The sequence below is a fragment of the Rhipicephalus microplus genome, chromosome 5, assembly GCF_043290135.1.
Source record: "Rhipicephalus microplus isolate Deutch F79 chromosome 5, USDA_Rmic, whole genome shotgun sequence".
Taxonomy (NCBI): domain Eukaryota; kingdom Metazoa; phylum Arthropoda; class Arachnida; order Ixodida; family Ixodidae; genus Rhipicephalus; species Rhipicephalus microplus.
The window spans coordinates 194,595,063-194,618,710 of NC_134704.1; the positions used below are offsets into that span (position 1 = coordinate 194,595,063).

General features: G+C 45.2%; 1 protein-coding gene across 1 annotated transcript in view; it reads right to left on the minus strand.

The window, feature by feature from the left end:
* Positions 1–11,939: 11,939 nt before the first annotated feature.
* LOC142817619 (uncharacterized) overlaps positions 11,940–23,648 on the minus strand; it is a 205,072-nt gene continuing 193,363 nt past the window's right edge. Inside the window, exons 4-5 of the mRNA XM_075894674.1 lie at positions 12,224–12,337; positions 11,940–12,038 (exon numbers count right to left, since the gene is read on the minus strand). Of these exons, the coding sequence (XP_075750789.1) occupies positions 11,940–12,038; positions 12,224–12,337 (213 nt within the window). The remainder of the gene's footprint in view (positions 12,039–12,223; positions 12,338–23,648) is intronic.

Sequence of the window (23,648 nt, forward strand, 5' to 3'; positions counted from 1 at the left end):
GACGTGTGTGTGTGTGTGCGGGCGTGTGCGTGTGTTTGTGTGTGTATATGTGTGTGTACGGGCATATGTTTGCACGTCGGTGTGAAACACATGTACTTTGTGTGGCTAACCGTGTAAGCATCTGTCAACAGGCAACGATATTATAAGTGCACCGAAGAATAGCAACGACTGGTTGGTATTTACTGGGAACATTTCAATATATTTCGCACCGTTAAACCACGCTGCACATCGGTCTGATTCCTCAACGAAACGTCGTGAATGCCGCGCTTCAAAGGGCCGAGTAACAAAAAACTTCGAAGAATAAATTAATGGTAGCAAAAGTAAGCTGTTACGATCGTCAGTGGCTGCTCCTGGAGTTTCACCATCAGAAACTTCAAAGTGGTCTGAAGTAGGCTTCGCTCGACTACGGCAGGCTGGCCGGCAACCGGTCTGAGAGTTGCGCCGGCGACGCGCTCGCCCCGTCTCCGCCGATAGTGGCTTCTCGGAGTGTCACCAGTATTTCATTGCGGCTGTAACATCTAAGTGGTAAGAAGGCCTCGCTGTGCCGTCGGTATCAAGCCGGCATCGTATCGAACTCGCATTGCGCGCCGGCCACCGCGGCAAGCGCTACGAGCTAGCACCGACCACCGGCGATGCAAAGAATGTGTTTCACAAAAAATGAAGGCTGCTGGGATGTATAACAGTCTTCTGCGCCTTGCGACCGCAGCTGTCAATGACTAACTACAAGGCGAGCGCCGAACGAGGCGGAGTACGATCGTCAGCGATTGCACCGTAAAACTTCGAAGCGGTTCGAAGTAGGCTTCGCCCGACTACGGCAGGCTGGCCGGCAACCAGTCTGAGAGTTGCGCCGGCGACGCGCTCGCCCCGTCTCCGCCGATAGTAGCTTCTCGGAGTGTCACCGGTATTTCACCGGCTGCAACATCTAAGCGGTAGGAAGGCCTCGCTATGGCGTCGGTATCAAGCCGGCATCGTATCGAGCTCGCACTGCGCACCGGCCGCCGTGGCGAGCTCTGCGAGCTATACATGCAATGCATGCGAGCAACGGGAACAGCGACTGCGAACCGTCTCATTCGTTTAAGTCTATCGCTCCGTAGCTTAAACTGCGTGGATAGCGGACACCTATTTCTGTGCATGGGAAAAACGAGAAAAACTGCACATCAGCAAGCATTTTGTGATCGCCAGCTGTCATTCATCGAATCACCGTGCCGTACTCGTGAGTGAGGCCTAGTCGTCGAACACGGCAGCGGCGGTCTACCTCGGTTCATCGCTGGAGCTGCTAAATGTGCCTCGTTAATGTGTTCATTCAAGGCCGCGCGCACTTTGTGTATGATTCCATGCATTTTACTGGTCCACAAACAGTACTGCTAATGCAAATTCAGCCCGTACGACAGAGCGTCAACTGATGAAACTTTTTCGCTATAGTAAAAAAATAATAAATATTAGGCAGGCTTAGGATAAAAGGCATGTGTGTTGAAGTGCTTACATCAGACCACCGCAAGTTCGTACTTACGCCGTGCGTATTTATTGCCTAATTAATAGCGAAAAAACGCTTTCACCAGGGCTACATGGGAGGTAAAAATGTGGTGCATATATACACCCGGTGACTATATGGTAGGTATGTACTGCGTGTGGCAAGCTGTGGTGAGTGCGAGTGTTGTGATAATACGTGAACGTTGTGATAATGTTTGCGTACAGTAATCGTTGTTGTGCGCAATAAATGTTATGTATTGAAAGTTACGCTTGCGCATGGTACGGCTGCTGACGTATTTTTTTTCTTTGTCGATGCAAAAAATTTACTCCCGTACTGACCTGAAAAAGCTCCCCAATGGATGTAAATAAAAACCCCCCTGGCACCATGCAAAAACCCCCTACTGATGGGGAGTAAATTTTTTACTCCCTCCGGACGGTTTTTTAAAACTCCCATCTGGGCGTGCGCTAGAGGAAAAGGTCATTTACTCCCATCTCGGCTTATTTCTGTTTACAGTGTACTGCTTCTACCAGCGTAGAGGGCACACTATTTTAGCGTGTGCCGTGGTATGTTTCGGTATCGTTAAAATTAAAACGCTTCATTCGACTGCACGGAGAGATGCTAGCTTAACAGATATCAAGCATACGTACTTTTAGCGGCGCACGTGCGTATCGCAGAAAAAAAGACCTTTTTCGCAGGCCCATCGCAGAAATTAATGACCTCTTCGCAGGCCCCCGCTTATAGCGGCCATATTAAAATCAGCCGTGTATTGCTGTAACAATTTCATTTGCAGTGTTTATAAGCCTGAAGGTGGACGCTACTCCTAACCGAAAAAAAGAAATTGTTTTTGTGGGCAAGTTGACAAATTGTAAATGAGCTCTCTCGATCACTTCTCAAGGTTTTCCGGTGGAGGCGAGAGAAAAAGCTGTGTTTCAATTCCGCGACACCGCGTAAATTGATGTCTGGCCATCTTATCGTTCTACTTACTTCAGGTATTAGTTAGAAATGGTCCAAAGCTCAAATGGAGAAACTTCAATCATACCAACATACCGCGTTGGGAAGGCTCTTACTCATTGCCCGGCCCAGTAAGCACTAGGCCTATCATGCCGTTTGCGTCGGCGTATAAGTTACTGGCACTACTTGCTTCATCTACTTACAATTTTAAAGTGTTAGAATAACTGCAAAGTATAGTTAAGAGATCATTGAACCTCAATCCACTATTCTGCCTTGTGTTGATGTTCGCTGAAGGAGCGCTGACGATCGATGCGTCGCGCTTTCAGCTATGCCGGCTGTCACCGAAAGCTGCTGGCCGCACTTAGCCGGTACTTCTCTGACCGATAAGTAAAAACACGCAATTTCCAGTTGGTAATTTGGTATGCCTTCGTGATCTCACTTCCTGGCATATGTCTTCAGCGGATATACATTAGTATTTCTTTGGTTGTTTTTTTTATCGGTTGGTATTGATATAACTGTAAATGTGTACACTGGCACGCACGCTGTATACTGCCAGCGGAGGCCAGAAAAACGACGGTTGTTTGATTCACCACTCCGGAAATGCATGTTGGGCAATGATTAACCTTCTACTGACTTCAGGTACAGTTTAGGTAACAGTTAAAATTGTTTCGAAGCTCAAATGCGGAAATATCAAGCTTCGCAACTCAGCTGCTTCGAGAACGGCCTTGCGCAGTGCCCCGTCCAAGTGAGGCATATATAGTGCAGCCGCGTCGGTATACATGCGGCCGGAGCTTTTTACTTTAGGTAGGCACAATTCTAAAATGTAAAAGTAACCGTAAAGTACAGTTTAGTCATCCCTGAGCCTAAATTAACCATTTCTCTGCGTGTTCTATGCCTGCACAAGGAGCGCCAATGATCAATGTGTGGTGCTTTCAGCAACGCATGTTGTGACCGAAAGCATTCTTCCGAGCGCAGTCACTTCTCTGCCTCTTATGTAACCGGGAACTTTGAGTTGGTAATTTGGTAGGGCTTAGTGAATGAACACACTGCCATATATTTTCAGCGGATTGCATTAGTAATTTCTTAGGCGGTTTCTTAGTTGCAGTTATCGATATAACTGGAAATCTCTAATCTGGCACATCAAATATACACGGCTATGCTATCGCTTGCGCGAAAAAAAAAACTCAATCTTTACGCGTGCGCACGCATATGTACTGAAGAAGTTATTCTAAATCTTCTGTACATGTTGACCAGAAGCAAGTGCGAAAAGCGACTATCAAAGTAAAAAAAGATACTGGTGGCAACAGCAGACGATCTGTGGCTGCTCCTTAAGTGAATTTGAGATTTTTCAGAGATAAGATGGATTCTTTAAAGAACTTTGCGTTCTTGCCAATATCCACACTTCATTCGCTGCCCTTAAGCTTTTCGTCACTGTCGAATCAAGACGCGATTGTTGTTCGGAAATAAAATATTGTGTCAATCTTTACTCTGTGATTTGTAAACATGAAGTCTAATGGCCTGTTCTTTGGATAAATTGTCGTTTTACAACCCAACATACAAGTACTGGCGTGGCGTAGTGGGTAGAGGGTCCAGTTCGAATTTGGAAGGTGGCGAGTTTGAACTCAGCCGAATGTATTTTATTTTGTTTTTCCTTTTCGTGTTTTTTAAATGTATATGCGCGCTATTTACTAATATATTCAGTTATTGATGACGAAGGTACACCCCCATTTTAACCCTGTTAAGCCATTTTGCGAGGAGCACCTGGTGCCTCGATGGTACCGGGAGGCTGCCACTCCAGCGTCCCAGTACCAGCACTGGCAGGCGCTGGTACCAGCACAATACTGTGCCCGTAATCAGGCATGCCGTTACACGCTAGTACCCAGTGGCACTGTTTTTGCAATAGGGTATGATTTATCAATGACCGGAACTGTGAGGAAAATGAAGCAGGTAGAAAGTGTACACTTTGCAATATATGCCAACAATATAACCATATGAAGCACCAACGGCGACATAGGTCATACGTAAAATAGAATAAGGAGAGTGTATGCATTGTGGAAAGCACTCTCGGCAAAATGAGGCTATGTTGTTTGGTGGCGTAGTCAGTACTTTTGGTTATAAATCATTGAGGTATGGATTAATAACCGAAGGGCTATGTCCCAGGATATAAACCCAAGATTGTCTTGCACTGTCACGACAGATCCGCGTTGAAGCAGGTCGAAAAAATTAAACATTCAGGCTTCCACGTAAAACTGAAGGTAGCACCCTCACTGTCATTCAGAATATTTCCAAAAAAAACTGACCAAGTCCTCAGGCTACTAAGAAGAATCAAGAACCAACACAAGGGCCTTGGATAGGACAGCACGCTAAAGCTACTACACGCCTGCACTCTCTGTCACCCCAGTTACGTGGCAGGTCCCCTCCAATGGTCGCATGGCAAGCTTAATTAGCTCAGCACCTTATCAGATAGTTAGTCAAAGCTGTCCTACGTATACCCAAAAGTTAGTCGAACAAGAAGGAGTGCACAATACCATGAAAGAGATGGCCGAAGCGCCGCAGATGGCGCAGCAGGAAAAACTTACAACGACAAGTGCGGGTAGGCTGATACTCAAAGCGATCGGGTCACTCCCCAGTATATTGAAGAACCTGAAGGTTGTCGAGGTCCAGCGTTACGCGGAGCTTAGAGGCAGGATCATAACCACTCACCTGCTAAGAAACATTCGCTCTGAACACAATGTTAGCAGGTGAAAAGTGAGAGTGAAAGCTTTGTCAAAAGAAATTGAAATGGTAATCCAACAGGCAGCCGTCGTAGGCGCAATATCGTTGAAAGGCAAAGAGGCCTACACGGCTATGGTGGCCAACAGAAATGGAGAGGTACGGGATGCCCTGACAATACACACTAAGGACTCCACGGTTGCGAAGCAAGCCACAATTGCTTTAGCTATCAGGAAAAGAAAATTGTCACACATCTATAGTAGCTTCAAAGCTGCAAATACGAGCTTTGACAATGATTGATTTGATTTGTGGGGTTTAACGTCCCAAAACCACTATTTGATTATGAGGGACGCCGTAGTGGAGGGATCCGAGAATTTTGATCACCTGGGTTTCATTAACGTGCACCCAACTCTGAGTACACGGGCCTACAACAATTCCGCCTCCATCGGAAATGCAGCCGCCACAGCCGGGATTCGATTCGTGACCTGCGGGTCAGCAGCCGAGTACCTTAGCCACTGGACCACGGTGGCGGGGCGAGCTTTGACAAGGCTATGTCACTAGGACTATGGTTAAACCTATGAACAAATTCAATGCTATCGATAATGAAATACGATGGTTTCTTGTGCGTATAGGACAAGCGAATGAGACTTGGGCCAACAACGACGAAGTGACAAATGACCTGGCACGAAGAATCGCTTGCCATACCGGTCAGATGTGACCCGATACCCACTACCACTTCGGAGAATATAGAGATCATTTAACCACATACAACGATGTCACAAAGTATATTACTTGTGGCGTAGGCGATCCCCACTGCCACACATCAAGTTGAACAGGGCTCAGGTAGTCACGCTGCGCTTACTGCAAACCGGAGCTTGCCCATTCCGTATTTTCTAAATAATTCACCCTGACAGCAAAATTCAAGATGGGTATGACGCATGCGATGGCATCATTGGAATGAGACACATGCTGGTGGGCTGTCCCACAACTCTCGCCAACCCCGATGAACAGTGGCTTTACTGGCAGAAGATGGTGCAAAGCGCGTCTTTTCAAGACGGGCTACGACCAATCCCAAAGGTCCAAAATTACGGCATAGGTCTCGCCCTGATGGTAACTGAAGTGGACGCGGCACGCCTCATTCTGCAAAAAAAAAACTGGGCATTAGGAAATTATTCAAGTTTTTAAATGAATGATAGTCGCTTAGTCACGTGGTCCCGTCAAAACGAATAAACTTCAACATGGAAAATCGTGCTCCGAACTCACGTTGTGGAAGTCGTACATGTCGGCTCGGTGCACACTCTCTCGACCTTGCGGCGATGGCTGCAGTTGTGGACGACGCCAGCGTAGCAAACGTTTTCAGAACGTCGATGTGGCGCTCGAGTAACACCAAAGTACTGTTCGCCACGTCATAGTATTGCATCATAGTCGTCTAACGTCAGATTGTCTGTCATGAAGGTTTAAACCTCGCTGTTCAGGGCTTTAAGTTCCAGTTTGCTGGTGACTACGTTACCGTGTAGAATTCCAACTCCAGATAGCTCGGACTGATTGAACCGGAGTGCGTGGTTTGACCTCGTTGATGATTCACGAGTTCATCGTTCGCCGCAAGGACCGCTTATTCTTTGCTCACTACATGCCGATCTAGAACAAAGGGGAACTCACCAGGATTGAAAGACTCAGCTTGTTGTTCTATTGATTCCCGGGTCATCGGCATCCAAATAGATTTACAAAACTGCACTTCAGCGTCTCAAGGTGCTAAACGAACAGAATTCAAAGCCGAGGGTCCATTTCAGACAGCGTGTTCTCTTTCACTGAACTTCTCCCCCCCCCCCCACCGTGGTCTACTGGCTAAAGTGATCGGATGCTCACCCGCAGGTCGCGGGATCGAATCCCAGCTGCAGCGGTTGCATTTTCGATGGAGGCGAAAATGCTGTAGGCCTGTGTGCTCAAATTTGGGTGCATGGTAAAGCACCCCAGGAGATCGCAACGTCCGGAGCACTCCTCTTCGGGGTCTCTCGTATTCATATGGTGGTTTTAAGACGTTAAACCCCACACATATCATATCGTTTTCTTCCTCTTCGTCGTTATCACAGTCCTTGGAGACGCGCTGTTTGCGCGGGAGGCTCGAACTATTTAGAACATGCAATTTCTTTTTGTTAGCTCTTAGTATTGTCCTTGTTGTGTGGAACAGTGGCATGCAGACAAGGTGATATAAAATCTAAGTTTGCGGCTTTCGTTCGAGTCAAAAAGACCCAAAATACATTTCTAGTCACTTACTTTTTCCAAGAGAAGTGAGGCCAGGTGTCCACAACGTAGTAGGCGTTCTCTTCATTGCGTTATCGGAAGCTTGGTCACTGAAGATATTCGGTCAAGCTGCTTGGCTGAAGGCGCAGCGTTTTTTGGTGGTGCTTTATTCGTAAATATGGGTAGCGTAGGATAGAGCACGTCGGAACAGATTCTACAACCGAATACACTTGCAGAGTCTTAGCTCCTAATGTGAGCCTTGTTTCTTGAGCAGATACCTTCTCAGCACCTTATAGTGCTTATGTGGGAGCGAAGGCAATTACAGATCAGTGCCCTGGCGAGCTGCCTCAACTAGCGTAAGCCTGAAAGTATCGCGTGCTTCCGGCTTGCTTCGCGATATGTCATATTTTGTTTTACTTTCGGTTGTATGATTTTTTCGTTATTAGGGGCGTTGCAGGATACTGAGTATGCTGTTTGCGTTTCCCTGCAGTTAACGCACCTTGTGACTGTTGTGTCACATTTCTCTCATGCGTGGTTGCTGGCTCCTTATTTTGCGCATGCGGTCGTTCCTCGCCAAGACGGTGAGACATGTCCGTATGCTTGACATTTATTCAAAACGCCTCCTTGGATTTGAGACATATGCACTGGAAAGAGAGTTCTAGTACTCTACGTTTTCTTTCTGGTAGATTGTAATAGTCTATCGTGACCACTATGTGTTTGTTCTTTATCTTCTAGTTTGCTCTTCCGATCGCAGTCTTTAGTACTGGAATAACTCCTCATTTTCGGAGACCTTCCAGGATATTTGTGTCTGTTTCATTTATCAGCTGTTTTTCAGAGTGAAGGTAATTACACAATATTCAAGCTGCGGTGTCGTATGAAAGTGACTGTTTGTTCAGCAACTTCTTTGTGCATTTGTAGAGCTTCACTTTGTTCTTTTGGCTGTACTTCAATCAACAGGCCTCCTGATGCAAAATGTTTGACCTTGTAATCTGTGCCGAATGCCCTTTCGAGGGACAAGATCTTAAAGACAAATATTGATGTCGTTCATTATTTGTGGTGGTTGACTACTAGAAGCTTTGGAAATGTTTTGAGAAACTTACCTCTTCAGGGGACATCGGTGAGGCTTCTTATTTAAGGCCGATATTCGTTTTAAAGTGAACAGATACCATGCATTATGTAAAACAGGTATATGTAATCAGGTGGAGGTTCCGCGTATGTCAATTGAGCTTCTCTCACTTTCTCAGCAAGGTGACGGAGTCACCAACGTTGTAATCAGGTGGAGGCTCGTCAAACAGGGCTTCATTAAGACCCTGATCACCACCTTTTGCGGTTTTCAGCCTTGCAGCTTGTAGTCACGGTACATCTAACAGCGTCAGTATAGAGGCTAAGGGTGAGTAATAGCGCCAAGCGCCATTACCTTGATAGCCAAGGTCCCCCTGCAGGTAGTTCGAATCCGTTGTATTTCTACGAAGCAAACGCCTACCGAAGGACACCCTGTGGCTTGCTATAAGAGTGTCATTGACCAGTCTGTCACTATTGACCCCTTCATCACAATCAATTATTTGCCTCGAACTGTTGCTCATCCAACACAAATCAATGGGCTGGCCTCAACACCTGCTTTTGAAGCGTGCCCACGGTGATAGTGCATTCAACAACAATGCTTCTTGACCAAGCAAGAACGTGTTCCGAATGTTATTCAGCGCCAACACAAGTCAACAAACGAGTGAGAGGACGTAGATGCGCGATCTGCCAAATAATATTTATTCAAAAGAACAGAAAAAAGCAAGCGTAAATACATGCGGGAGTGCAAAGAAAAAAATGTGGCTGATACTTCTTTCTAGGAATCGGTAGAGTGAATGAATGATTGCTACAGCAACAAATTGCGAAGTCATGGGAAGCACGCCAATCAGTTCGAAACTTGCAGCGCGTACCTCAACCAATCAATCAATCAATCAATCAGGATTTATCTTCAGCTTCAAATAAATTCAATGGAGGTCGATTGGTACAGGAAAAAGATCACAGTATATCTAATAATTGAAAAATGATTTGTCGGGCGAAGCGTTCGTCCGTTCGTCCAAGCTTTCGTCCACCCATTTCTTTTTGCTTTCATGCGTTCATTCGTCCGTCCGCGCGTCCGTTCGTGTGTCCGTCGGAGCATCCGACCGTCTATGCGTATCCCATGCGTCCATCCCTATGTCCAATCTTCCGTCTGTTCATCCATCCGTCCGTGTGGCCGCCCCTTTGCCTATCTGTGCCTCTGTGAGTCTGTCCATCTATCTGTATGTACATCTATCCGCGTCTCGAGTAAACACTCCAAGTACAGCCATCTCACATGTTTTCATCATGTAGTCATCGTATACAAATGCCGCCAATGAGGGGACATTCTAATGACCGTTCTTTCGGGTATGTGCCACTAGTGGCTACACACACCATTGGAACATGCACAGACCCACACCCTAAGAAGCTTCGACACTGAAAAAAAAAACTATAGATCAGGCTTCACAGGGACCATACACGCAGGCTTCGCAAACCTGACATACAGAGTATGCAGAAGGGCAAAAACTGGCACATGGAAGTTTTCTTGTTTGGAATAGCAAAATAAATGCGCTAATAAATCTGAAAAGTGTACACAATAAAAAAGAAAAAAGAAAAGGGAGTAAGAGACATTCACAGATACTTTTATTATCATACAGATGCGAATTAGGTAGTAGATGAAAGTGTTGAATATGTTGCTCGCAATCATTCAGTAGTAGCGGTAACTGGTAACTGGTAACCTTAAATGGAAACCACGCACAAAATGAGCACACACACCACCAGCGCGGGCTAAAAATTGCCACTGCTCAGCACCTAAAGTGCTCTGTTCAAATGAAAGACACAATAAATTTACGCACAATTATTCCCAGGGCGAGCGCCAACAACTGTCACAAGTCTCTTTTTCGTGCGTGAGCAACGTGCTTCTTTCGTAAACGTGGCCGTGGCAGCAAGTGATCTGACCTTTGTGCTGCCACTAATCACAGGTGTGATGACTGCGCGCTCAGTAGAGATCATACTGCATGGAGGCGGCGCTCACCAAAACGCGAGAGGTGATGCTGCTCAGCTTCAATTTAGAAGACCAGGTCTGGGCTACCCAGAAAGCCAGGGATGCTATTGGAAGCAAGGTCTTTTATTCTCCATCGGAGTGGTCTTGCAGAAGCCAGCAACTAGCGGGATTTCAAAATAGGTTGTTTCACTCGCTCACACCTTTTCGACCGTGCCCAACGCTTACCCAACGCTACCCAACGCGACGCGATTGTGCCATCTTGCTACTGATTACTAAAACGCGATGAAGTTGCTGAGCTCTTAGGACGGCTAAACGGTATATTGTGCATATAAATCACCTTTCATTAGCGTATTTAACAACGTACGTTCATTGCATAGCAGTTAGCACCACGCGTTGGGGATTGAGAGGTTGCTCGGTTGACGCCCCGAAACAAAACATCTCGATCTCATTCTTTTAAGCAATCTGTTATTCATAATATGTAGGGTTTAGCATCCCAAAACCACCATATCATTATAAGAGACGCCGTAGTGGAGGGCTCCGGAAATTTTAGCCACCTGGGGTTTTTTAACGTGTTGCTCTGATGACTGATGAGTACGGTAGCACGTATCACGTGATTATGGTTACAGTTTCTAGTTATCTTTTTTCGTGGTCATTTTAATCGCAAACATTTTGCGCACTTAGGATTCCTGGTACAAAAGCATTTCGCCGTCTCTAGCGGTGCTCTTTCATGTTGTGCCCCCATTTTTAATTTTTTAAAGTCCCGAAGAAACAATGCCGTTGAATAGTTATTGATACTGCAGAGTTTTCATTACGCGTCTTATAATACCTTGGAGTGTAATCATCAATCCAATAAAACTCAAGACGCACACGGATGCTGTATTAGTGCTCATGCGGAATAACGGAATCATCAAACCCGTATACAAAATTCGGATATCTGGATAAGTATGCCTACCACCATTAGTTTTTGTGAGAATTTTTCCAAGTGAAAACTTCATTATTTAACTACCACGAACAAAACATATGTCCACAAGATAGCACCTTCTCGTCACTGTTTTCAATTACTACATAATATTTCTGCTACAAAACCTTCATTTTACACTGCGGAGAATATTTCTGTATTTCTCTTCTGATTCAATTAGCGTGGATCATTCGAAAAAATCCAACCAGACAACTTGTTAGATATTATTTTGTATTCAAAGAAGCAAAAGTTATGGACCATCTCCCTGAAGGGAAATCTATTGGGGTGCCAAGCAGCAGTGGTGCATGAGGCGTTAACTCGGTTGAAAGGGACGCTGACGTGGTTGCTGGAATAACGATTTGAAGCGAAACTTGTTGTAGCGTTTACTATAGTTAACGCTACTTTGAAACGCAAAGACACGTTGCGGTGGGAACGGTTTTGTGTAAATTTGATCACAGATAAACGAGCCAAAAGAGCACGCAGGAGCCATACGGACGCAGCCTGCTAGTCATTTTCAATCAAAGGGCACGTCCTTACGGCTGCTGTGGACACGTGATTAAATCGGTCTACTGTTTCAACTCGACGTGCGCTCCAGCGTTGTGGGTGGTGGAAAGGGAGAACCGAGTGAGAAGTTTGTTGCGAATGGGCGGAGCCTCCGGCAGCTTCTGCGGGTAAGGAAAAGAGTTACGTAAATATATCGCTGTGGCTTGACCTACTTGGAAACGCTCCAACACCTCTTGCGAGGAGGACTATGAGGACGTACGGGAGAGTGTTACACAGGCTTGTAAAAGAGCTGCTTCGCATCTCATGTTTCAATAAAACGGAAGCAATATAGAGAAAGAAGACTTACCAGTAGCTCTCTTCGTGGCCTTCCTGGGTACGATATCCAACCACTTTCCCCGATCATCTCAACGCAGCCGGTAACTTCGTTGTAGGTTCTGTTCCACCTCTTATCACTGCATACCTGGAACAAGAACGTAAAAGACAACGGTAAGCTTATGAAAAACAAATGATTATGGATCGGGCATATATTGTCAGGGAGTAGTGTGTTACAGACTTTAAATTGACCACCAGCAAGTACCAATCTTTTAAAAGTGTTCGAGCATTTTCGCTCAAGTTTTATTCAGATAGAGAATATATGGACACTCTCGGCTGAATTTTGCCGCTGGCGTCCGCGTCACCGTCACTCACCGTCACTCATATGCATACGTATCTTTGTATGGAAATGTGAGATACAAAACAAAACCCAGGAAAAGACTCCGGCGTGTGGAATAGAACATGGGTCTCTGAATCGTGAGTGCGAGGCGTTAACCCAGTGGAGTGAAACTTCCTATACCCTCCATGGAACGCGATATTCGCTCGCAGCGCCGGACGAACGCCTGGTGTTTGGGGGCGGTACGAAAACATGGCGGCGCATTGCAGACATGCACTGGGGGACGCCATATTGATGAGGACTGAGGATCCGAGTGGCGAGGGGGGGGATTTAGCGCCAAATTTAATTGGGATGCACCAGCAAGCCAAATTGAGCAAGTGGAAGGTATTCAGATAGCGAGCACGTGACCTTCTTCCTGTTGCGCAACCCGCTACATGATGAAAACGGCCAGCATTGCGTTCTGATTGATGGTCTGCACATCCACCTATTTGTGCACTACTTATTCTAAGTAAGACGTTGTTTTTGTTTACGTGTACACACAAATTAGACAAGAATAAAGATCAGAGTTTGTTTGAATGTTTTATTGCCTAAACGTACGGTTTATGCAGTACAAATACAACTTGAATGTTTTACGTTTTTGATCGCATACAAAAGTGGCCCGCACATGCCAGCATGCCAATAACCTAGTATCAATCCAGTGCACATTGCTGCACATACGTATATACAAAGACAAAAGAAAAACAATAATAACTCTACACAAGTTTACAGCACGTATCCCGATATAAAATCATCCCATGAGTGGGACAAGATAATACGGCTCACCGCACACTTAGGATGCAAGAGGAAATGATACAAAAACCATAAGGTACCGGAGTTAGACATTGCTGCATTTTCTATTCAGCATCAGGTTTCTTTATAGAAGCTTAAGCAAAAATTTACAAAATACTGAAGCCACTATAGAGTGTTCTCATAAAATAACACGAAGGGTTTATGCTTTCTTCAGCGTAACGTACCTATATTGCTAATTAAAAAAAACAAAAACAAAATACAAGCAGATAAATAGTACACACACATGTCCGCTTCAGCGGCAGAAAATGGTGACCTCAGCTATAGAAGTAACGGTGACTCAAAAATATGGAAGTAGTGCCTACTTTTGCGCATATGTGTGTCTTTTTGTCGTCCGTGTTTTCTGAGCGCTCAGTTTTTCAAGACCTCAAATATGCAAACAGAATCCTAAAAGCTACAAAAACTTCCGCATTTTTCGTGCTGCAGCAGATTTTCTGGTGCGTTGTTTAGCCAAGGAGATTTTCACGAAGCGAATATGCCACAACAGGCGAATCCTTGCAAAGAGGTGCACAAAGGCTTTCTTGCATTCTTCAGAGCAGAATTTTTGCCTTCCCATACAACTGTGCCAAATGCCTGCCAAAACTCCACTCATATTAGGCAGGTGCGCCACAACACCGATATAATCCAAAAAGCAAGCTTCCATTGCCTTAATATCCTGAAAGCAATCGTCAGAAGGCATTGTTACATAGACAAAAGAAATCTGAGGAGATGTTGCTTTCCTTAAACATAGCAAAATACTGGTGTGATGCACAAAGCTGGCGGTCGGCATTCTTCAAAAGGGTGTTGCACACACAGTGTGGAGGCCTGTGCAACAACAATTGCCGTACGAGATATCCCCCAACATAGTAGAGAACGTTGTCCTCTACTATATCATGGCTAACGGGCTGTTCCTCATCAGGAAGCATATCGACTGTTGGTGCTGCATCACAAGTAGTAGGAAGCGAATGAGGTGGCTCTGACATTTATGCCAACACATTGCTGCGATCCTGTTCACAGTTTCTTTCTGAAAAAAGGGCAACCAGTTTGCCAACAGAAATGTGTTTCAGTCCTGATGTGAACTGAAGCACATTTGGCTTGTCATTGCAGCCATGCTTTAACCTAAGAAGCACGAAAAGTTTCTCCAGGGGGTCCTGCTGTAGCCAGCAAGTCAAGAGAACACGAAATTCAAAATCTTAGAAGAGGTCGTCCCAGAGGAGAAGGATAGCCTTTAGGGTGACCTTCCATGCCTCAACTGTGTGTGGTTGCCGAGGCCCGTCAAATTTCCACCTTTCAACCCACGACAGGCACTCCCGCAAAAAGGCTAGGTGTTCGGACCCTTCCGAAATTGCATAACGTAACTTGTCACTGGCTTTTTTTACAGAACAGCTATTCAGACAGTCGAATAACTTATATATCTTCTCGAGAAAATCAGCTGTTGGTTTGACGAATGCCGGCAACACGCCAAGAGCAATGAATACATCTATGGCCACTGAGACCGATTCACTCATCACCTGGCTGGCATATTTAACTTTCATGTTATTGAAAGGCTTCCGGTAAATGTGGTTGTCGGTTAGTCTCTTCGCCAATTTGAGTTTGAGAGGATGCGAGCTTTCGTATAGTTGGTAATGAAAGACCAATCCACAATTTCTTGCCCGATATGGAGCTTGTGAGGTGCACGGAGATTATTCCTTGCGCATTTAAGTAAGTGTGGTGTGTCATATAGGAAATAAATCTTGCAGCCTTCAAGCACAAAAAACGGCTCTTCAGGCGTCACACCTAGCTTACTTGCCAAAGTGATGTTGCTTCCCTCCTGGTCGCAGATGAGCGCCTTCACAAACAACCGGGCTCCCTGCAGCTGCTTGATTAATGTTATGATCAGATGATGAAGAATGTCTGCGGGCGTTTTGGTCCTTGATACTGTGTAAGCAACAGGCTGAATCCACGTTTTTGAAATGCCTGCCACAAGTATCAGGAGCGCTGAATTTGCCACGGCTGGTGTTCTTTGCCTACCGTCATCGGAGAATCCCATCACACTGTCATGCTTTGCATCATACTGCAGATGTTCCTTCAAGGACATTTCGTCAAATATTAATGTGCACGCATGATCTGTTAAATGCCAATTTCGGGTAGCTTCTTCGAGGGCTTCAATAGCGGTTGGAATAACTCCGAGAGTCATCGGAATATTTGATAACCACTGCTTTAGCGACCTCACAGTTGGCATGTCAAGCAGTCTTGACAGATGTCTGTACGCTTTCGGACCATGAAAGTATAAGTTTAAAGCGAACTGGCGGTGCTCGGGCGACCACCTCCGTCCTCTACGTTTCACGCGATTTCTTTTAACTTGAGTCTCAAGCAATCTAAAGAATGTCTTGCGGACGTAGGGCCTGATAGCATTAAACGCCTCGGACTGGGAAAGCTTTTTAACCTTTCTCTTGTCAATTCTTAACAGTGCTTTCCGAAGCCTTGAATTTTTCTTCTCCAGGTTCGCATTTTTCTGGCTGTCCGGGGCGAGCACCTAGAAGGCTTGTGTTGTCAACCCGCTGGACTGGAACCTGAAAGATTTAGAAAAAAAGCTCATTTATACTGTGTTTTTGTGAAAGCTGACCATGATCTTTAAACCTAGTAAAACTTCTAGCGGCTTTTAGAATTGAAGTGATTACTTCCATGAGTAATCAGTTGGTCATATTTATTTCTCGATCCTTCACTTATTCAAACTTGGGGCATTGGGAACAGGCCTCTGATAAGCACACTGCTGGGCATTGAGCCTACTAATGGCATGTATAAGCATCGTGGGCAACATGAAGCGTCCACTAATTTTTCCTAATCATTAGCATACTCCATGTTAACAAACATTATTGGTTATACGTTTAAAATGGTATATTTAGGAAAAAAACAATGAATTCATAGTCTTCTTTGAAAAACACTAATCCCTCTTATAATAATAATAATAATATTAATAATAATATCTGGGGTATAACGTTCCAAAACCACGATATGATTATGAGGGACGCCGTAGTGGAGGGCTCCGGAAATTTCGACCACCTGGGATTTTTTAACGTGCACCTAAATCTAAGCACACGGGCTTCAAACATTTTCGCCTCCATCGAAAATGCAGCCGCTGCGGCCGGGATTCGATCCCGCGACCTGCGGGTAAGCAGTCGAGCGCCATAACTACTAGACCACCGCGGCGGGGCACTAATCCCTCTTAGGCGGCAACAAACAAGAAAGAAAGGGATCAGACAAGCACTTGTCTGGTCCTGCCTTTCGGTATACATCGCTCTGGTTCTCGTCCCCTAGCAATGAACTAGCTCGCCCAGCTGACACCCTAGTGCACTTTAGGATTTGTTAAATGGTACGTGACATCAAAACGATAGCTGCAGGGCATTAATTTATCTGGAATAGTTTTAAAGAGCTTAGAGAGCAATACAATTTGCGTACATGAGTGCTCAGTCTGTTGAACTTCTTCATCGGCGCTGTGAGCGGGCATTGCAGTGATATTCGCGGGCCGAGCAGAGCCTGTGAAGAGATTTTGGCGGAGCACAGATTTCAGAGTGACATACATACAGCTGGTATTAGGCGTCACATTAAATATTTGCAATTACAATCACTCAGGGCGTTTTCTCACTATTAATTTGTCTCCTCGCGTATTATGTCTCAGTACGAGTAATAAAAAAAGTGTAAACACACAAAAAGAGAACGCTACGTGTCACTCACTAAATATATGGGTGTCCCAACTATCCTAAACCAATATTTTAAAAATCTTAATGCGATGTGCCTAGAACAGGGAACAGGTTAACATCGTGGTGCCCGTGATGACCTAGCGAGTAACCGAATTCTTGCCAATTACACTTATTTGGCCCATTGAAAATAAAAGTAATTTTGTAGTAATAAAGCTAGTAAAAATAAAGTACCTTTTGGATTCTTAATTTTAAAAGCGACCTTGAACTAGGGTGTCGTAGAATATATATATATTTCTAAAAGGCCAGTTCTGTTGCTCCCACTGTCAGAGCTATCGCGCAATTGTTTTAACAGCGACACCAAGTTGGTCGCTACTCACTCGCCATGTGCGAAATAGCTGATAACGCGCCACATGAAGTACTCTCTCAAGTTATGAGGTCATTTTCGCCTTTTCCTGTAAAACGCTACGCCACGGGTAAAATAGCAGAGACAACTGAATCAGAATCGAGGAGGTCACATGTAGAGCGTTCTGAGTGAGACGTTTGCTCTAAATTTAACGATTGTGAAGCCGGCAAATTTTTTACTTAGCTAGTTATATCTACCAGCAAAATCATGCCGGCGAATTCATGGATGCTGTGTACACCATGTGTTGGTATTGTTGGTGTAATCTGCGCGAGAATCTTAAAAATACTGAGTCATGATAACTCGGACAAATACACATATTGAGTATTAAGACATTTCTGTAAATAGATGTAGAGGCATGAAAGTTTGCGCTGTTGTATGATCAATTTACAGTATTCCCACCTGGACTTTAGACGTGTGTCTGCCCATCGCCAAAGATGGAAACTGTTGGCACAGCACATCTTAGCAGCCTTGTCTGTCCAGGGTCTGCGTAGTCCTGCTGGTGAAATGGGTAGAGCACAGGCGGTAGCTGCTGTATATCTGACGAGGTGGTAAATGAGCCAGGTCCTGCCGTCTCGCATACTGAAGCCAAGCGCGAGATCTGGAAAATCAATGTGTGCGTGTGTAGTATTTGGGTTAGAATGGATTTATTTCTGTTTTCAGGCGTAGATGAATAGCTTGGAGTGAAAACTGGCACCTTTATTCGAAGTAAGCGTTATTTGATACATTTCTCATCTTCCTTTCTTAATTGAATCTTTGTAACCAAGACGACTTGTGATAGCAATCCTGAAAGCAAACTTTAAATTAAAATCTGTCTTCATTATTAGGAGACGCGGATACATGCTTCTACTTGCGCGATAGTAATGTTTGGTGGCAACGACCCCAGCTTTCCTCCTAATTCAAAATATGTTTTTGCAGACAATAGCAATCATCCCACACCAAAATCTCTAAACAACTATTCGTACATATATACCCTCGCGCGCTGCGTATTCCTCGGGTATTTCTCGCGCCCTGCTGCAAATCTTTCATAAAAACCTTATAAAGTCCGGTAATAAATTAGTAGAACACGTAAGTTTACATTGTCCAATTATTTATGGGCTTTTAGCTGCAATTGCATTGTTGTAAATATATCGTAATTGTACTTAAGGCTGAAACTGAAAACATGATATTGAAGTATACATTAAAAATAATTACTTTATAAATTTATTGCTAAATTCCCCTGCAATATGCCGTGGATTTACGTGAGGCTAAAATGAAAACACACAATTTAAACGCAATAAGGTATTAACATCCGTCTAAACTCACAAGTGTAATAATTTGTGTACTCAGTACTTAATTAACATAGTACTAACAACACATGCTAAGAACGTATATGGACCCTCCCTTATAGCCAAAAGATTATGGGAATCGCCTTCCTCCAGCTATGGACATAAATAGGCTGACAATATTCAAGAATAATAATAACGCATGCAACGAGAACAGACTGAACGCAGGCAATCAAAAGGTAATAAAAAGAGTGCGGATAAGCTTACACTGTTCTATTAGTTACTGTATATGCTGCTACAAATACATTTGTGACATGCCTTGCATTGCCTTGAGCCAAAGTTCAACATCGAAGTGCAATGCACGATCGAAATGCATTAAATTGAAAACGCAAGTATAAACAATCGTGCGTAGAAAATGTATTCGCTGGAATAATTTCCGGATGCTCTGCCGTGCATGTCATGTATAATTGAAGAATGTAATGAATAAATCATGTACGTGTAGCTCAATTAAATTACACAGTTACTGCAGCAACCGCATCTTGATACGCCATGCAAGCGTAGAAAAGACAAAACAAGCAGCATGCAGATCGTACCTTTCGTCCGCCGGGATCCGAAAGAATTTTATGCCGGTGTGTCGTGAAGAATTCTGACACCACTCAGCGCAGCACGATTTGTGATGACGGCGAGAATCCATGGATGCGTCTGTTTGACTGAATCTTGCATGGGTTTCGCTAAAACAAACTTTACAGCGGTAAAAGCGGCCTTTGGGACACCGCAGGCTGTAGCATACATGGGCGCGCGAAAAGAAACGCCCCTTTTTTGCCGTGAGAGTTAAGACGACTGCGCAATTCCCGTTTTCCATTCGGGTGGCGCTCTTATTTTCGCAATCTCGAACTGCAACCTTTAGGTTTACTTGCGTAGTAAAAACTCCGGAGTTAATGAGTAACCTAGTAATAACTATAAAATAGAACAAGAACGTTCATTTAGGTAGTACAGCCCCCAAACGTTAGGATCGCTGCGGTCACGGGACAGAAAAACCGCGAAGTTTCAGCCTCCTGGTTAATCACTGAGCTACCGAAGAGCACGTCCTTAAACGTTCAAACGGCAAGCTATTTATACCTACCACTTACCGCTGCTGACGGAAATCTCGGGGAGAATTATCGTATTTTCAGCATTAACAGCAAGATGGCGCAATGAGCGCGCGTCGACACATTGCGCATCGGCGTGAGCTCTAATCTCCCACGCGTACTTTGCCCTGCTTATAGGACGGGACCGTTGCTACCTCGCGCACCCTTATATTGTGGTGAGGAGAAGGGGGGATCGTACGTCTTGATCGGCCTCGGGCTTTACCTGAAAGTATACTGTTATAGTTACAAACGTCACTGCAATCATTGCAGTGTCCGGTTGCGAAAAGCGCGCGCTTTTTAAACACAACGAAGAAACAACTGAGAATCTTAATCACGTGCATCTGTATCTCTGAGAACGTTTCGTGCGTCATTTGGGCGTGAGAAACACAGAGCACGCTTCCATCTGCTTTCTATCCTGCACTTGACATTTCATTTTTTGCTCTCGCGTTCATTGTTTCGCCTTTGCGTCAAAGCTGTGACTTTTTGAGCTTCAACAAGCAAAAACTGTGGATCACTTGATACCGTTTGTTGCAATGAGCCAGTGAGTAGCGATCTCTAACTTGTGGGTGTAATTTCGGGACTTCCCCGGAACGATTCTCTGAATTCCTGCGGAGACGCCTAGCATGTCAATGCGTTGCCCGGGCTCTGCAAGTGCGTCGCTGCATACGCGTCGTCGAGCCAAAGGTTGGCCTCCCACTCCATTGTGTCGGTTGTAAGTAGCTTAGACATCAGTTCAAATGAATCGGGGTGTGCAGGCTGTAGCGAAGCCACCTACAAGGAGAAGAAACTTGCCGAGTACGCAGCCCTTACCGCTGATGCTCACACATTAGTGACAGAAAGCGATAATGGCAGCTCACGGACTGCCACCTCTTAGAACCTGTAGAGACGCGTCGTGCATGCTTTCAGGCTCCCAAAACTTCTCCCGCCACTTTAACACCATTACACAGCTACGTGGAGGGATGGTTGTTTGGAATATAGATGTTATCTTCAAGCACTCGATTGCAAAAACGGTTTCACTAAGAACGGAGCAGGTGTTCGACGACACGCTATGCACGAAACCCTTTTAGAGTGATTTCATCTTTGCCACGCTGTTGAAGACGAATGCGCGTGCCTACACCCGAGTACAAAAATAACTATGTGCAAAACTGTCGTAGGGTTGCCGTCTTACGTGGCTGCGTCGGACGACACATGTAAAGAAACGATCCGCGGAACCAATGTGGATCTTGATTGTTACCCGAAGGAACCCCAACGTGCTGGGGCCTCGAAGAAACAAGGCCCCCAACACTGATCGTGTTGTTTGACGGACAGAAAACCCCCCCACGTCCTGTGCGATGGGGTTCAATCAACACCCCCTAAATTCCTAAGGTTTCTCTGATGGTTGCGTGGCGCCAGAATGTGGACCCGTGCGGGCGCTGCGTTCTGGTATTTCGGAGCATCGCGCTTGTTTCGACTGGTATCGCAATAGTATGTGATGGGTGCGATATACCATGTCATGTATTTGAGAAAATATCTTGGGCAAAAGTGAAGCGTTCTGCATGTAGTGTTATGCTCGTAAGAGGAAACCATGCGGCACAAGACGAGGTTTATTCTATTAAAACAGCACTTTTTCTCCTGTGTTTCTGTTTTTCGCGCTGCGGCCGTGTGCGCGTTGTATTGGATGCTGCATTTTTTAGCCTGCAAACGGTGTTCAAGACAGCACTGATTGCTGTGTGACGTACCAAGCACAAGATAGTTTGTGCGGTTTGGCCACTTTTACATGCATCAATGCTTGATTGTGGTTCAAGCAAACAAAATGCCAGCTAAGTTACGATACCACCTAGGTGGATGCATGAGTGAAAGTCTTTGGCATATTCTCCAAAGGACAGTTCCTGCAATACTATATTCGTTACATGAACCATGTCACAACACTACCCCGAGCAGCGCATCAATTGGTGATTTCGGGACGTTAAACCGCACATATCAATCAACCCCAAGCACAAAACTTGGCACAGCGCTACCACAAGGAACCGTTTCGTGTTGCACTCTGTTCAAAACAACAGAAAGTTAATGAGCTAGGAGAACAATCAATAAGCAGTAACGTAAAGAAAAGGATTGTTTTTGTTGACAAGAACAGAACACTTACGCAATCGTAACTGATAGGCACTTTCCAATAGTTAATAGTGCAGATCTGTGATAGCTTCGTTTTGAAGTCCATATATGAAGACACCTTGTTTCTTTTTTGCTTAAGCTGTCTTGACTCAAGTGACCTGTTTATAGTTTCTTCAAAGCAGCGCTCTTCCTTGCGATTGCCCTGCTGCGGTGGTCCAGTGGCTAAGGTACTCGGCTGCTGACCCTGGTGTCGCAGAATCGAAACTAGGCTGCAGTGGCTGCATTTTCGATTGAGACGAAAATGCTGTAGGCCCGCGTGTTAAGAGTTGAGTGCACGTTGAAGAACTCCAGGAGTTCAAAATTTCCGGAGCCCTCCAATACGGTGTCTCTCATAATCACATGATCGTTTTGGAACGTTGAACCCCACATATAAATCGATCTTTCTTGCAATCTTCCTCGCTGGCGATTTACGAGACGTTGGCTTTCAGAACAAGTATCTTGCACAGTTTGGAAAATGGAAGGTAAACATTGCGCTTTAGCTTGCGTTTCTCCCGTTCTACATGCAATGTCCTTCCTGATCGTTCATCTTGATGTGACAGCATCGTTATGAAATCCTCTGCTTGGAAGTGCAGCTCCCGACTCGGCGAGCGTGAAAAAAAGGTGGCTGTTCGAAACTCGCGACACACGAAACATACTACGGGATATATAACATGTGGATAGCTGTATCTTCCCATATCTTTAACAGTGGTATAAGCACGAAGCCGTTCTTAAACGAGAAAAAAGAGGCACAATGATACGCGTAGCAAAGCAAAGAGATCTCTTCAGAAACGGGACTGAAATCGGAAGCGTCCAGGTGATACGGCAAAATGGTGTCAAGAGTACCGCATGGATCATGGTCGTATAGAAGAAAGAAAGGCGAAAAGTCTGTTGTTGATTGCACCGTGGTATGATATGCATAGGTAAAAACGGTAGCACCACATGCCAGTTTTACTGATCAGAATCGATATGCATCGCGAGCATGCCTCCCAGGTTTCTATTGAAGTGCTCCGTCAAACCGTTAGTCTGTGGGTGGTAGGCAGTAGAGGTGCGGTGAACCATACGGCTGCGCGAAGGAGTGACAAACTCCGCGACTCGTGCCTCAGCGACTGAAATACTCAGCGACTCGTGCCCTCTGTCGCTGAGTATTTCGCATGGTGCACCACGACGCAGGACGAATCATCGTAAGATGATGTTGGCTACGTACTGAGCAGAAGCTTAAGGTAGATAAGCTGTTTCTGCATATCTCCTCACATAATCCGCGGCGATGATTACCCATCGATTGCCAGGCAGGACTTGTGGTTCATAGTGGGGTTTCAACCGATCGACGTGCACGGCCTCGCACCCGCGGCCCCGTTCATCTGTAGTTGGCTCAATAAGCTCTCCAGCGTAGTTGACTGAGGATGTCTGGTACAGAACCCGGCAGAGAGCGTCATACTTGGCCATGCAATTTGAGGAAAGGCCGGGGCGAGAGGACTACATGCTGAGCCCCACTACTGTTCCAGGGCAGTATGACGACGCAGATGAACTTCTGTCATGAGAGTTCTGGTGAGACAGATGGTGCGTGGTTAGTTAACGTGTGAGCTGCCGGCAGTCTTCAATCAGTGGTGGCTTCGGCAAGAGTTGTCAATTCTGAAGAGTGTGGGTAGTACAAAAGGACAGTTCCCAAGAACCAGGAACATTCCTGCCTATAAAGAAACA